At 48.7% G+C, this 15,193-nt stretch overlaps 1 protein-coding gene across 8 annotated transcripts in view; it reads left to right on the top strand.

Moving 5' to 3' along the window:
- LOC127580409 (interleukin-15 receptor subunit alpha-like) overlaps window positions 1-15,193 on the top strand; it is an 83,737-nt gene that overhangs the window by 66,713 nt on the left and 1,831 nt on the right. For 7 of the 8 annotated variants that reach the window (XM_052033831.1, XM_052033826.1, XM_052033832.1 and 4 more), the window contains 5 exons: window positions 380-514; window positions 642-803; window positions 1,102-1,206; window positions 11,514-11,561; window positions 13,642-13,720. In XM_052033831.1, coding sequence (XP_051889791.1) covers window positions 380-514; window positions 642-803; window positions 1,102-1,206; window positions 11,514-11,561; window positions 13,642-13,720 — 529 coding nt within the window. Of the gene's footprint in view, window positions 1-379; window positions 515-641; window positions 804-1,101; window positions 1,207-1,867; window positions 1,977-11,513; window positions 11,562-13,641; window positions 13,721-15,193 lie in introns of those variants that run through there. The other variant, XM_052033830.1, reaches the window with a different exon arrangement.

The raw sequence follows: 15,193 nt of genomic DNA, 5'->3' as shown, positions 1-15,193 counted from the left end.
GTGGTTCTCAGTGCCACGTGATTAACGGAATGAAGAGCATTTAAGAGGAACTTAGATCCACATGAGGGAGGAAGGGATTAAAGAACATGCAGGTAGGAGGAGATGAAGAGGGGTGGGGACAAGGCTCATGTGGAACATAAATGCTCTATTTCAGTGTGATGACTCATTGTAAACAGTCTCAAAGCTCTTCCATGTTATAACAGTGTCCTCTCCCCACCCATTCTACCATACTCTAGTAAACACTGGCAAGGATGAGTGAATGAAAATCCCTATGAAACCCACATAGTCAAGGCAGAGTTCAATTTTATTGGGAAAAAGAATCTGACGGTGTGAGCTCACTTTAAGTGTATTCTGTTTTATTACACGCTGGAAACTTTAGGAAGCCACTTGTCACCAGCAGTGACAACAGTAACAAGAGCAGCGGTAGAGACAACAACCCTGACCACTGCAACAAGATCAATTACAATCTCCAGCCAAACCTCCTCCGTCCCTCCGTTAGTAACAGATACCTCAGGTTTGTTGCTAATTGACTCAGGCACTGCCTGGAAAATGAAATGAAATTGCCAATTTTTTGACAGCATTTTCCTAACTGTGTAAATATTAATTTCTCTGAAATATTGCCCATTTATATATTAATTAAGACGTAGGACTGAGACCATTAAATACGACATGGACAGCAGTAAGGCCATCAACATCAAGTGCCTCAACAGTTGGAACAGAATCCCTACCAGCAGTGCCCTCAGACCGCAATCAAAGAGCAGCAGCTGAAACAACAATCACATTCATTACTAGCAGTACCACAGGTCAGTAGACTTCAGAATGTGTCAGACTTTGCATGCTACTTCTGGGAGTTGAGGTGGACTAGGATTTCCTGCTATAAACCCAATGGTTATTTAATCATTCTGACAGAGTACCATCTGTAAGGTATTTGGGAAACCTAGAACTCCACTATAATGTAATATAAAGAACACTGGAGCACTGTAGTAAAGTATCTCATCTTTTCCTGATGTACAGTATCTGTAAATGTTGTAGATATTTTTCTAACTCTGCAAAAGGTAGCTAATTGTAAACGTTCTTCCTCTTATATGAACACCAACTTAGGAACGGAAGCAGTAACAACCAGGGAAACACTGGCAGAAAGAACAGTAAATTCTCCTACAGCATCAGAAACAACTCCTGACATTGCCTCTACTATTACTACCACAGGTCAGTTGCAATTAGTCAGATTACCCTCCATGGCCTCACCCCTTCCCTACCTCTGTTATCACCAGCAGCCTCCTCACACTCCCAAGGTAACTGCACATTTTAAATTTTGTCCTCTTGATCATCCCCCAGTTTTGGGCATTTAACCACTGGTGACCTTACTGTCAGCAGCCAAGACCCTAAGCTCTGGTATTCTCTCTACAAAGCTCTCCACCTCTTTCCTCCTTTAAGACTATCCTTGAAATCTGCTGCTTTGACTAAACAGTTGTTTTTTTATTTGTCCTATGCCTAGCAACAGAGCAACAAGATAACTGAACAAGCAGAATTCAAAAACTTAAAACAAAGAGATAAAGATAGAGAACAAAGATAGAGAAATGGGGACTAGGTGGGAGGGAAGGGTTAGATAGAGCAGGATAAAACATTGAGACAACATTGTGGGCCGAAGGGCTTGTACTGTGCCGTAATGTTCTATGTTCTAAAAGCATTAATTTCTATAGCCAAACAATTACCCTTTCAAAATCCTGGGAGAGTTCAGTGGGTTTGCCTTTGAAATAATGTCCTGGACTGTGATATGCGGGGAAGCTGGAACTTTGCCACATGTACAAAGTGGCAATTCTTCCTTGTCCTGTTCAAATTTGATTGAGCAATGGCCATTCCTTCCTAGGAAGACCGAAAGCAGCAAGTTGGATCTGTAATGAGGTGTTTGTTTTGAATGGCTGTTATATTCTGGCTTGTTTCCCAAGAATCTGAAATTAGAAAGTTGCAGCCAGAAGCAGCATGCATCCAGTATGGACTGTGTGATTTAAGTCACTTTGCAGAGATGTTGTTAAAGTGAAGTGGAATATCAGAATTACTTGCGATCTGTTGAAGTTCTTTCTCTGTGGCTGCTTTGGACCTGAAATATAGTTGATCAGCCAAGATAATGGCTTATACTTGAGGAATGCAGACACTAATTGCACATTACAGCTTTGCTCTGTCAACACCTAGAACTGCTCAGTAGTAACCCATCATGGGTGAGCAACTGAATTTGAAGAAACAATCTCTCAGCCAGCTGAGCAATAAAAAAAAGCTCTTGACCATCTGCCCTAATGGTTTCACATTGATGTTTTATTTGATTTTGATCCTGAGAAGTAGCTTGGGACGTTTTGCTTCTCTGAAGGCACCACATAAAGGATGTGGAAGTTGAAGAAGAGGTTATGGAAGGTGCAGGAGTTTCACATTGTATCACCATCTGCAATTTTATGCTTTAGCTGAATGTTTTGATTGTTGGTCTGTGCTGACAGGGATAACATTACAAAATGTGTACTGCATTCAGTGCTCACAATGTGGTTTCCTCTGCACTGGAGAAACCAAATGCAGATTGGGTGACCGTTTTTCAGAACACATCCATTCAGTCCGTAAGAGCAACCCTGAGCTTCAATTCTCTGCCTCATCCCCACTCTGAATCTGTCTTCAGAATCTGCATCGTTCTTGCGATGCCCGGCATACGTTTGAGGAACAGCACCTGAACAGGCATGCTACAACCCTCAGTACTGAGCTTAACAACTGTAGACGTGGCTTTGTTTCAATGTGTTACACTTCACTTTGTCTCTGTGTCATTTTTGTTTCAACTGCTAGTTTTTAAGTTACCTTGACAACTTTGGTTTGCAGCACATGACAGACATTCCTTCTGGTCTATCCACTATTCCTCTGCAATTTACAACATGCTTGTCTGCTTACTTTTCCAGTTTTGATGAAGAGGCCTTAACTGTTTTTCTCTCCCCACGGATGCTGTTTGACCTGCTGAGCCTTTCTAACATTTTCTGTTTTTATTGTAAGATTTCATCCTGATGTGTTAGGAAAGAGGCAGATTAATTAGCCAGGTCTCATGTTTATGATCACCAGCCATGAACCTTCATGGACTGAACACTCCAAGAGCTGGCATTACTACTAACGTTCCTTTGGTATTTAACATCAAGGATCACACAGAAAAAAGGGCTGCTTACATGTGATTGGTGCCCTTGGATCATGCCTCAGAGAATTAAAGGCCAGCAATGTACAAGATAATAAGAAAGACTTGTTTTCACACATTGCGCTTCATGTTCCTTTTAGAATATCCCAGAGCACTGCACATCCAATAAAGTATTCTCAAGTGTGGTCTCTGTCATAATAAAGATGCAACAGCAAATTTGCACATGGCAAGTTCCCACCAACAGTAATATGAGAATGCTTGAATAATTTGGTTCGAAAATGTTGATTGAGGGATAAATACTGACCAGAACACTGAATGCACTGCATCTGAAAGTCAGGAGACACAAGAAATTCTGCAGTTGCTGGAATCTGGAGCAATACACAAAATGTGTTGGAGGAACTCAGCAGGTCAGGCAGCATCCATGGAGGGAAATAAACAGTCGACCTTTCAAGCCGAGACCCTTCATCAGGACTGGAAAGGAAGAGGGCAGAAGCCAGAATAAGAAGGTCGGGAGAGGGGGAGGAGCACAGGCAGGCAGGGGATAGCTGAGTCCAGGTGACAGGTGAGTCCAGGTGAGGGGGGAAGGTAGTGGGTGGGGGAGGGCAAGAAGATGTAATAAGCTGAGAGGTGATAGGTAGAAGAGGCCAAGGGCTGAAGAAGAAGCAATCTGGTAGGAGAGGGCAGTGGACCATGGAATAAAGAATGGAGGAGGGAAGGAGAGGAGGTGGGCAGGTCATCAAGGATGGGGAAGGGAGCCACAGGAATCAGGGAAGGAGTGGGGGGGGGGGGGGGGTGGTTTACCGGAAGTTAGATAAATCAATGTCAAGGTCATTAGGTTGGAGACTCCCAAGGTGGAATATGAGGTGTTGTTCCTCCAACCTGCATCTGGCCTCAACGTGGCAGTAGAGGAGGCCGTGGATAGACATGTCAGTGTGGGAGTGGGATGTGGAATTGAAGTGGGTGGCCACCGGGAGGTCCTGGCTGTTGCGGGGACGGAGCGAAGGTGCTTGATGAAGCAGTCAGCCTCAGTCAAGCAGAGTGTCTGGTCTCAGTCTTGCAATGGTACTGCCGATGGTGATTTGACCATACTGTTTCATTTAGCAAGATGTTATACGATGCCCCTCATCCCAAAGTGAAGAATCCAGAAGCAGAAAAAGAACCTATCGACTAATAAGTTTTTGAAAATGCATAAAAGACATCAATGCAAAGAACAAGACATCAGACCTCAAAGAAAAAGCCACGTAGTCAGTGTCAGGACACTGGCAGTCAGCCTCAGCTAAGGAGGCAGACGGCAGACTTCTGGAAACCTGTGTAGCGGCTGGCTAGGCACTACGAAATGAAGACACAGAGTCGCTGGTTCGAAATCAGAAGTTGAATGAACAATAGGGGCGCGGTGTGCCTTTACTATCCCAAAACTTCCCGCGCTACAGTTCCCACGCTGATGTCACGCACGGGTCACCTGACCTTCCCGCGCGCGGGCTTTCCTAGCCCGACTATGGGGAAGAAGGAGGGCCCCGCACCATCTTGGATCGTTTGTGATGTCGGGAGCTGGTTCGATGCCGGTGTGGTGAGTCGCTACATAACCGCCCCGCCCCCCCCCCCCCCCCCCCCCCCTCCAGAACCGGCAATACTGTTGCGAAAACCAGAATTAAATAAACTATGACTTGGGTGGCCTGCCCCTGCGCCGCGCTCGCTGGACCACCACAGGTTGGTCCAAGTCTAAATGAGCCGGCTTCAGCCGGTCAATCGTAAACACCTCCCCGCACCCCCCAGTGTCCAGCACGAATGTAGACCCATTGTTCCTGACGACCCGGATTGGCCCTTCGTACGGCTGTTGCAATGGTCATCGGTGCGCGCCCCTCCTGACGAAGACGAACTTACAGTCTTGGAGGGAAGGTGGCATACTGGTTGGGGCCTGTCCATGTCGCGAGGTGGGAATCGGGGCCAGGTTTCCAAGCCGCTCGCGCAGCTGGTTGAGCGCCGCGGCTGGTTCTTCCTCTGGCCCCCGAGGGGCTGGTAGGAACTCGCCGGGGACGACTAAGGGCGTTCTGTAGACCATCTCCGCGGACAAGGCATGCAGGTCCTCTTTTGGCGCAGTGCGTATCCCCAGCAGGACCCAGGGGAGTTCGTCTACCCAGTTGGGCTCCTTAAGGCGGGCCATGAGTGCCGACTTCAGGTGGCGATGGAACCTCTCCACCAGCCCATTGGATTGCAGGTGATAGGCGGTGGTGAGGTGGATCCGGGAACCCCACAAGTCGGCGACGGCAGACCACAGGCCACAGGTGAATTGAGCTCCCCTGTCTGAGGTGTTATGCGCCGAGACACTGAAACGGGCCACCCAAGTTGACAAAAGCGCCCATGCGCAGGACTGGGTGGAGGTGTCTGCGAGGGGAGTGGCTTCAGGCCAGCGGGTAAAATGGTTGACAATCGTGAGGAAGTACCGCGGTCCTCGGGAGACTGGGAGGGGGCTGACCAGGTCGACATGGATATGGTTGAACCTCTGGCAGGTAGGTTGAAAATCCTGCAGGGGGGCCTTGATGTGCTGCTGTACTTTCGAGGTCTGGCAGTGAGTGCAGGACCGGGCCCATTCGGAAACCTGTTTACGCAGGCCATGCCAGACGAACTTGTCTGACACCATCCGGACAGTAGTCCGGATGGATGGGTGTGCAAGGCCATGGATGGCATCAAACACGCTTCGGCGCCAGGCAGCTGGGACGATGGGGCAGGGTCTACCTGTGGAGATATCGCAGAGCAGGGTCTGCTCACCAGGGCCTACCAGTAGGTCTTGAAGTTGCAGGCCCGAGACTGTGGTGCGATAGCTGGGCATCTCCATGTCTGTTCGCTGTGCCTCTGCCAAGGCGCAGAAATCCACCCCCGGGACAAAACTTGGATGGTGGGCCGTGACAGTGCATCCGCGACCACGTTCTCTTTCCCAGACAGATGGCGGACGTCAGTGGTGAACTCTGAGATGTACGACAAGTGCCGCTGCTGCTGTGCTGACCAGGGATCTGAGACCTTGTTGAAGGCAAAGGTCAACGGCTTGTGGTCGGTGAAAGCAGTAAACAGCCTGCCCTCCCAGAAGTAATGGAAGTGTCTGATGGCCAGGTACAACGCCAACAGCTCGCGGTCGAAGGCGCTATATTTGAGCTCTGGTGGTCGAAGGTGCCTGCTGAAGAACGCCAGTGGTTGCCAACGCCCTTCGATAAGCTGTTCTAGCACGCCTCCAACCGCTGTGCTGGAGGCGTCGACCGTGAGGGCAGTCGGGATGTCCGTGCGAGGATGCACCAACATGACCGCGTTCGCCAAGGCCTGCTTGGTTTCGACAAATGCGGTGTGAGCATCTTCCGACCAAACAATGTCCTTGCTTCCACCTGACAGGAGAGCAAACAACGGGCGCATGGTGCGGGCCATGGATGGTATGAACCGGTGATAAAAGTTTACCGTACGGAGGACTTCCTGCAGGCCCTTGATGGAGGTGGGTCTGGCGAAATGGTGGATGGCGTCGACCTTTGCAGGCAGGGGCGTGGTGCCGTGTTTGTTGATCCGATGGCCCAGGAAATCGATTGTCTCAAGCCCGAATTGGCATTTGGCTGGGTTGATGGTCAGGCCGAAATCCCTCAGGCGAGAAGAGAGTTGGCGGCTGTTGCTGGCGATCAAGATGTCGTCGAGGTATATGAAGGCGAAGTCAAGGTTGCGCCAGACCGCATCCATCAGTCGTTGGAAGGACTGAGCAGTGTTCTTGAGACCAAAGGGCATCCGGGCGAATTCAAAGAGGCCGAAAGGTGTGATCAGTACCGTCTTCGGAATGTCGTCCGGATGCTCTGGGATCTGGTGATACCTACAGACGAGGTCAACCTTGGAAAAAATGGATCGCCCATGCAGGTTGGCAGCAAAGTCCTGAATGTGCGGCACGGGGTACCAGTCCGGGGTAGTTATGTCATTGTGGCGTCGGTAATCGCCACAGGGTCGCCAGCCTCTGGCTGCCTTGGGGACCACGTGTAGCAGAGAGGCCCATGGGCTGTCCGACCTGCGGATGATCCCCAGCTCCTCCATTTTTTTTGAATTCCTCTTTTGCGAGGCGGAGCTTGTCTAGGGGTAGCTGCCGGGCGCGGGCATGGAGGGGACGGCCCTGGGTGGGGATGTGATGCTGGACGCCGTGCTTGGGCAAGGTGATGGAGAACTGGGGCGTTAGTACGGACGGGAACTCTGCCGGGACCCTGGCAAACTCGTTAGTCGACGTGGTGACGGAGTCAAGGTGTGGGGCCGGTAGCTTGGCCTCACCCAACGAGAACGTTTGGAAGGTCCTGGCATGTACCAAGCGCTTACCCCACAGGTCAACCAGCAGACTGTTGGCGCGAAGAAAGTCTGCCCCGAGGAGTGGTTGCGCAACAGCGGCCAGGATGAACCTCCAAGTAAAGTTGCAGGTGCCGAACTGGAGGTGTACCAAACGGGTGCCAAAGGTCCGAATGGCGCTGCCGTTGGCGGCTCTGAGGGTGGGTCCTGGTGTGCAGTTGCAAGTCTTGCAGCTGTTGGGAATCATGATGCTGACTTTGTCTCCGGTGTCCACTAGGAACTGATGTCCGGCACGCCTGTCCCAGACATGCAAGAGGCTATCCAGGTGGCAAGCCGCCATAGCCATCAGCGGCGGCTGACTCTGGTGTTTCCCGGACCTGCATGGTGGCCAGCATCTGCGGGCGTCAGCGCCCCACCGCTGGTGGTAGAAACACCACTGGTTGGTCGGTGTCTCAGACCTGGTGGCGGGGGTGGTGCGTTCGATTGCCGGGTCTGGCCTGCTGGGCCACTGGGTACATGGCATGGTAATGCGCTCGATGGATGCCCTGCTCTCTTTTTTCGCCCGCCAAAGCACATCTGCCTGGGCGGCCACCTTCCGGGGGTCACTGAAATCGGCATCCGCCAGGAGCAGGTGGATGTCATCGGGTAACTGCTCCAGGAAGATCTGCTCAAACAGCAGGCAAGGTTTATGCCCATCTGCCAGGGCCAACATCTCGTTCATGAGCGTGGAGGGGGATCTGTCGTCCAACCCATTGAGGTGGAGGAGGCAGGAGGCCCGTTCGCGTCGGGAAAAGCCGAAAGTCTCGAGAAGGAGGGTCTTGAACTTATCGTACTTCTCCTCCTCCGGGGGCACCTGGATGAAGTCCTCGACCTGGGCTGCAGTGTCTTGGTTGAGGGCGCTCACCATGTAATAGTACTTGGTGTCATCCCTGGTGATCTGGCGAATCTGGAACTGGGCCTCAGCCTGATCGAACCGGAGAGTCCAGAAGGTGGGCAGTTTAAGGGCTACTGCCTGTACCTCTTGCTGTGCAGACATCGTGGGTCCAAAAACGTTTGGGCCCGTCGGGGTCACCAATGTAGTGGCTAGCTACACACTACGAAATGAAGACACAGAGTTGCTGGTTCGAAATCAGAAGTCCAATGAGTGACAGGGGCGCGGTGCGCCTTTACTATCCCAAAACTTCCCGCGCTACAGTTCCCGCGCTGACATCACGCGCAGGTCACCTGACCTTCCCACGCGCGGGCTTTCCTAGCCTGACGATGGGGAAGGAGGGCCCCGCGCCATCTTGGATCGGGGCCTCCAATGATGTTTGCTATGTCGGGAGCCGGTTCGATGCTGGTGTGGTGAGTCACTACACCTGCTGCATTTTCCACACTACGCTCTAAGTATCATTTGTCTTTGGAGTGAATATAATTCATTGATTTCACGGTCAAATCACCCTGCACAGGAATCTTGAGCAACCATTCCTAGTTGTAATCCAGGGCTGGTAAACACATTTTCTCTTAGATTCCTTCGTTGGGCCCTAAAACTATGCGAGAGGCATGGTGCCTGTTTTAGATGAACGCTACAGGTTCCTGGAAATTAATCTGGTGTCCTCAGACCTATGAAATTTAGGATTTGTTCTACACCTGTTTTAGTCCCAGCAATGACCAGCTTTTCCTTAATGGGCTCTGATGGAATAGTAATCTTTGCGCCTTTTAAAATAAAAGGTGGTGGAGGGGAGCAGGGAGGTCCAAGGGATGTCCAGGTATTGTGGTCACCAGTGGAGGGTGCAATGAAAATGGTGGACGGGCAACAGGGCAGAGTCTGTTCACTTTGATGTGCTTCCTATGCAGACTGCGCAGTGTGATTTCAACCCAAGTAGCTAAGAACAGCTCAAGTTGAGCTGGGCATGGGAAAATGAGTTAGCAGAGACTCCACTCTGTCACCAACCAGTGTAGAAACATTTTCTCCATTCGTCATGGCCATTGATAACTGAAACAGACTACCATTTCTTTAATAACTGAGAGCTAAAGGTTCACTTCTTTTGGGGAGAATGAAAATAGTAAGAGCTGTGTGAATTTAAGGCCTTTACTTTGAAGCACACTCCTGTACCTTTTAATTTTCAGCCTTCTGCTATCCCAGCTAAGGATGTAGAACTTAATAGCCAATAATACCTTGCCCAAATATCAACTTCGATTTGTGAGTTTGGAGACTCTGGGGGGAGAGGTCAATCAGCTGTGGTAGGTATCCAAGCCCAGCCATGGTTCAGCCCTATCAACAAGGGTCATTGGATAGCAGCCAATCAGAAAGCTGATTTCCCACCCTTCCCCCATCTCATCTCCCCCTCCCTCCCCTATTCCCACCCACCCTCTACAATCTTTAGCAGGTACTTAGTTCCATTTCTTAGTTCCCTTATATGTACAGTTCTGGTCATCACAGTATAGGATTGATGTGAATGTGTTACAGAGGGTGCAATGTTTCTAAATTCTAAATTTTATTTACAGCGTGGTAACAGGCCCTTCCGGCCCAACGAGTCCGCGCCGCCCATTTTAAACCCCAAATTAACCTACCCATACGTCTTTGTAACGTGGGAGGAAACCGAAGCACCCGGAGGAAACCCACACAAAGATGGCGAGAATGTACGAACTCCTTACAGACAGCGACGGGAATCGAACCCCGATCGCGGCACTGTAATAGCGTCACGCTAACCGCTACGCTACTGTGTTAGCCTCGAGTAAATCGGAATCATTTTCACTGGGGCAGAGAAGGTTAATTGTGGTGTATAAAATTATGAATAACTTAGATATTGTGAACTGGAGGGGAGTGTTCTCTAGGTAGAGAAGTCAATGAACAGGGAACAGAGATTTAAGATGATCAACAGAAGGACTCGAGTGGAGTTCCATGAACGTTTTCACCCATTGTGCAGTGGGGCATGTGGACCTCACTGCTGGAAGAAAGGTGGGGCCAGAACTGCCCCCTTTTGTTTTTAATAATAAACGTTTATTCACTAAAAGCACTACAAAAGACAACCAGTGTCAATACACTACATCTAATACGGAAAAGAAGAAACTACGCAACGACATACTACGGTAGAGAATGCAAACTAATACTAATGAAACACACACGCGACGCTACGCCCGTCAACACGACACGCGACACTTCAAATAAGAATCGCGTTCGTACCGTCCACGACACACGCGATCCCCTGAGGGGCCCACCGATGCGCGGAACTCGGCTAGGGTGCCCGTGGAAAACCGCGTGCTCCCTCCCTAAACGCACCCTCGCCGCGCGCACGTAAGTGCGGAAGACGGGCAGGCAGGCCGACCTGCCGGTACCCTTGGCCGCCCGCCGCTGCGTCCCGTGGATGGCCAGCTTGGCCAGGCCCAGCAGGAGACCCACCAGGAGATCCGCTGCGCGCCCCTCCCCGCACCGCACCGGGTGCCCGTAGACCAACAGCGCCGGGCTGAAGCGCAACCAGAACTTCAGCAGCAGCCCCCGCAGATACTCGAAGAGGGGCTGCAACCTCTCGCACTCCGCGTACGCGTGGTACACCGTCTCCTCCCAGCCACAGAAGTGACAGGCGGCCGGGGTGTCAGTGAACCGGCTCAAGAATCGGTTGCATGGCACAGCCCAGTGCAACACCCTCCACCCCAGGTCCCCGATGTACAGCGGGAGGACTCCCGCCAGAACTGCCCCCCCCACCACCACTCCCCTCCCCACCCAGAGTACTTGGATGAGGACTTGAAGTGAGGGAGCTTACAAGGTTCTGGCAGATTTGGGAAGTGGCATTAGGCTTGATAGCTTACCATTGACCAGCATAGATGAAATGGCTTGAATGGCCTTCATCCATGCCATAAACTTCCCTAAGTTCAAAAATAAGAGATTGCCATTTCTCCTTCAATTCTCCCTAACTCATACGACTTAGTGAACACCATACACAGGCTGTGTGCAATATATTGAGCTCTTGGGGATTTGGCAACATAAGGTCAAGCCATCCCATTTGCGCTCAATGTAAAGTTGATATTCTAGTAAACAGCTGAGATCACAATAAATGTCAAACTGCTTCATTTTTATTTCCTACAGACATCAATCAAACAATGACTGCTGGAAAAAGCATTGGATTAGTCATCGGTAAGGAGCAAGGAAAGGCGATTTATGACTGTACAGAGACCAAAATGCGAGGAAGTATCTGCACTGAGGGGTAACACAGGAGTTATGTTGCTGGTCTAGAGATCGGGACTAGTGATCTAGAATAAGCAAGTTCAAATCCTCGTCCAGGAGCTGGGGAGGTTTAATTCAGTTAATGGAATAAATCTGGAATTACAAACTAATATTGGTTAAAAACTGTTTGGTTTAGGGAAGAAAATCCTTTGGTCTATATGTGACTCTAGGCCCACAACATTGCCTCCTAACTGCCCTCTGAAATGGATCACTTAAGGTAATAAACACTGCTCGTGTTAACAACACCCACATCCTGTGAATGAAGTTTAACAGTAATCACCAACTCAGGATGTGGGGCAGGAATCTTTTATTCTCCTCCCAGTGCTGTTCTATGTTCTATTAAAAAGGAGCAAGGGGTAGTAAACCATCCTTGGTATTCATTTTCATAACATTCAACTCCATAAAGCGACTGGAATCAAATCTCAAGGGGAGAGGAATGCAGTTAAGAATTGCTTTATCATTTAGGATACAAGATATAGAAGCAGGAGTAGCTCATTGAGTGCCTTTTGCCTGCTTCCCAAATCAATAAGATTATGGCTAATCTTTTATCTCCATGCCTCACTTGGAGTATTGTGTCCAGTTTTGGTTTCCCTGTTATAGACTAGAAAAAGTTTACCAGGATGTTGCCTGGACTTGGGGGCCTGAGTTACAAGGAGAGGTTGTGTAGACTAGGACTTTATTCCCTGGAACGTAGGAGATTGAGGGGTGACCTGATGGAGGTATACAAGATCATGAGGGGCAGAAACAGCATGAAAGCACATGGTCTTTTTCCCAGGGAGAGGGTGCTAAAAACAGGAGGGCATAGGTTTGATCAGAGGCGAGAGATTTAAAAGGGACATCAGGGGCAGCTTCTTCACACAAAGAGTGGTACGTATTTGGAATGTGCTGCCAGAAATAGTGGTTGAGGTGGGCACATTAGCAACATTTAAAAGCCATCTAGATAAGTACATGGATAGGAGAGGTTTAGAGGGCTATGGGCCAAATGCGGGCAGATTGGCCCAGCTCGCTGGGCAACACAGTCAGTATGGACGAGTTGGGCCGAAGGGCCTGTTTCCATGCTCTATGACACTATGCCACTTTCTGGCACCAAATCCAAATGCCTTGATTCCCTTAACATCTAAAAATGTAATTGCTGGTAGCCAAAGAACACGTGCTGTGACATTTTTATTTTGATTAGAGATGTGATTAAAAATACAACAGTCTGACAAGAAAATTGCAAAGAGCCATTCCTGTGCAAATCACAGAAGGTCTTCCAGCTCATCACACCTGTGTCAGCAGTTTAATTGATCTGTCCAGGTGGCCCCCCTCCTCTCACTTTCCCCAAAGATCTGCAATGTTTTCCTTTGTAAGTACTCACTCATTCCCCTTTTTGAAAGTTAGTCAAATCTGCTTCCAAAGCCCTTTCAGGAATCTATTCCAACTTCATAACCATTCACTGCATAGAAGAAAATATATTCTTATCTCCAATCTGGTCTGTGTATTCTGTTTACTAATCCTTTCACCAGGAAACCCAATAACTGTGAACTTGGTGGCTCCCTTTGTTGACCCAATATTTCCCTGAAGTCTGAGATCAACATTTGGTTATAGATCCATTAAACTGATTTATATAACATGATTCACTGTGAAGCATGGCACACTGATTGTCTTATATTGCAGCAGAGTCTCCTGAGCATTAAGTAATATCCCATAGCTTTATTTTCACATCAAGGTGAACCTAACCAGTTAGTCCATTTGCTTTTAATCACTGTCCATAATTCTGCCAAATGCCATAATTACTGAACTGCACTTAATCACTACCTCATACAACTACACTTTTGGGGTGTGGTGGTGACTGCTGGCAAAACCAACATTGATTGCATTTGGGAAGATGGTGGTAAACTAAAACCACTGTAATCTACAAGTGGCAGAAACATTATGCGTCTCCTGTGCTGTATGATTCCTAAGTATTTTGCAATTTTTAATCACCTGTTTGTTTTTCTTTCAATCAAAGGGGCCAGCGCAGGAAGTTTATTTGTCATTTTGCTGGTCATTCTATTCTTGGTCTGGCTATTGGTTTGCAGAAACAGAATGTGAGTATTATGTTGAATCTTAGTTTCTTATTGCAACTACCCCAATAATAATACCAAGCTGCAGCACTGAATTCTCCCCCACAACAGTGACCAATTTAGCTCTGGATCTGAGTGCGGGAGTGACCCATTGAGCATTGACTGGGAGACATTTGACCCCACCTTAGGTGATGACCAATTTATGTTACATAGTTTTATATCAGCTACGGCCTAGAGCAAAATGGGGAAAGATGCCCTCGAGCCTGTTCAATCATTCAATTAGATTACGGCTGATTTGTGTCTCAATCCTTGTTTATTTATTCATAGGATGTGCAAATCCATCATTTACTGCCTATTACTAATTGCCCTTGAGAAGGTGGTGAATTGCTGTGGTCTTAGTGTGAAGGTATACCCATGGTGCTGTTAGGTTAAGAGTTCCATTAATTTGCCCCAATGATGATGCAAGGATGGTGATGAATTGGGAGTCTCTGGGAGTTGAAGGAAAACCTTCTGCTCCCAAGTACCAACAGAATCGGTGTAATTAGAAATAAACTGGAAGTGCACATAAGCTTGGGAGGAATTAAAGTATAGATGTGTTTAGATGCAGGACGAGCTTGGCATGAAACACAAACACCATCCTTACTCTGCTAATCTGAATGGCCTGTGTCTGTGGTAAACTTTGTAAAGCATGCTTATGTCTTTGAGAATCATAGTGATGCCAAGGCGGGAACACAGTGGCACAGCGGGTAGAGCTGCTGCATCACACCGCCCGAGACACAAGTTCAATCCTGACCTCCGATGCTGTCTGTGTGGAGCTTGCACATTCTCCCTGTGATTGCATGGGTTTCCCCCGGATGATCCCATTCCCTCCCACATCCCAAAGACGTACATGTCAGTAGGTTAATTGACCACCATAAATCATCCCTAGTCTGTAGGTGAGTGGTAGAATCCGTGGGGAGTTTATGAGAATGTGGAGAGAATAAATAATGGAATTAATGTAGGATTAGTGTAAGTGGGTAGTTGATGGGTGGCATTAAACTCACTGAGCCAAAGGACCTGTTTTCATGCATATCTCTCTATGATTATGACATTTCACCCGTGGGCATCAGTGTGATGTGGCATTAGGTTTTTGATGTCCTGGAGTGCAGGTCTCGGTCATAGAAAGCTTTGTAGGTGAGGGAGAACATGTGGAGGTTAAGGCTTCATTCACAGGAGGAGGAAAAGTCACCAGTAGGGAGCCAGACAGTCATTCACTGTTTGTCTGTACTCTGGAGCAGTGGAGGGGGAAAGGAGATGCATGAGAAAAGAAATAAATGTAAATTAACTTTATCATCTTTGATCGCTGGTCCTAAACATAGCCAAGTCTTATTAGCAGCCTGTGGTACTTATCTCCTGCATGTACAGATTTATTGATGTCAGTGGTGCCAGGCTTGCAGAGTACAATCAGCAGGCAACCTTCTCGATGTATTTAGCCCTGGTGATTTACGACGCAGGTGT

This window comes from Pristis pectinata, chromosome 19, assembly GCF_009764475.1.
Source record: "Pristis pectinata isolate sPriPec2 chromosome 19, sPriPec2.1.pri, whole genome shotgun sequence".
NCBI classification, from domain to species: domain Eukaryota; kingdom Metazoa; phylum Chordata; class Chondrichthyes; order Rhinopristiformes; family Pristidae; genus Pristis; species Pristis pectinata.
Note: the sequence above shows the minus strand (reverse complement) of the source record. Positions and strands in the feature narration are given on the sequence as shown.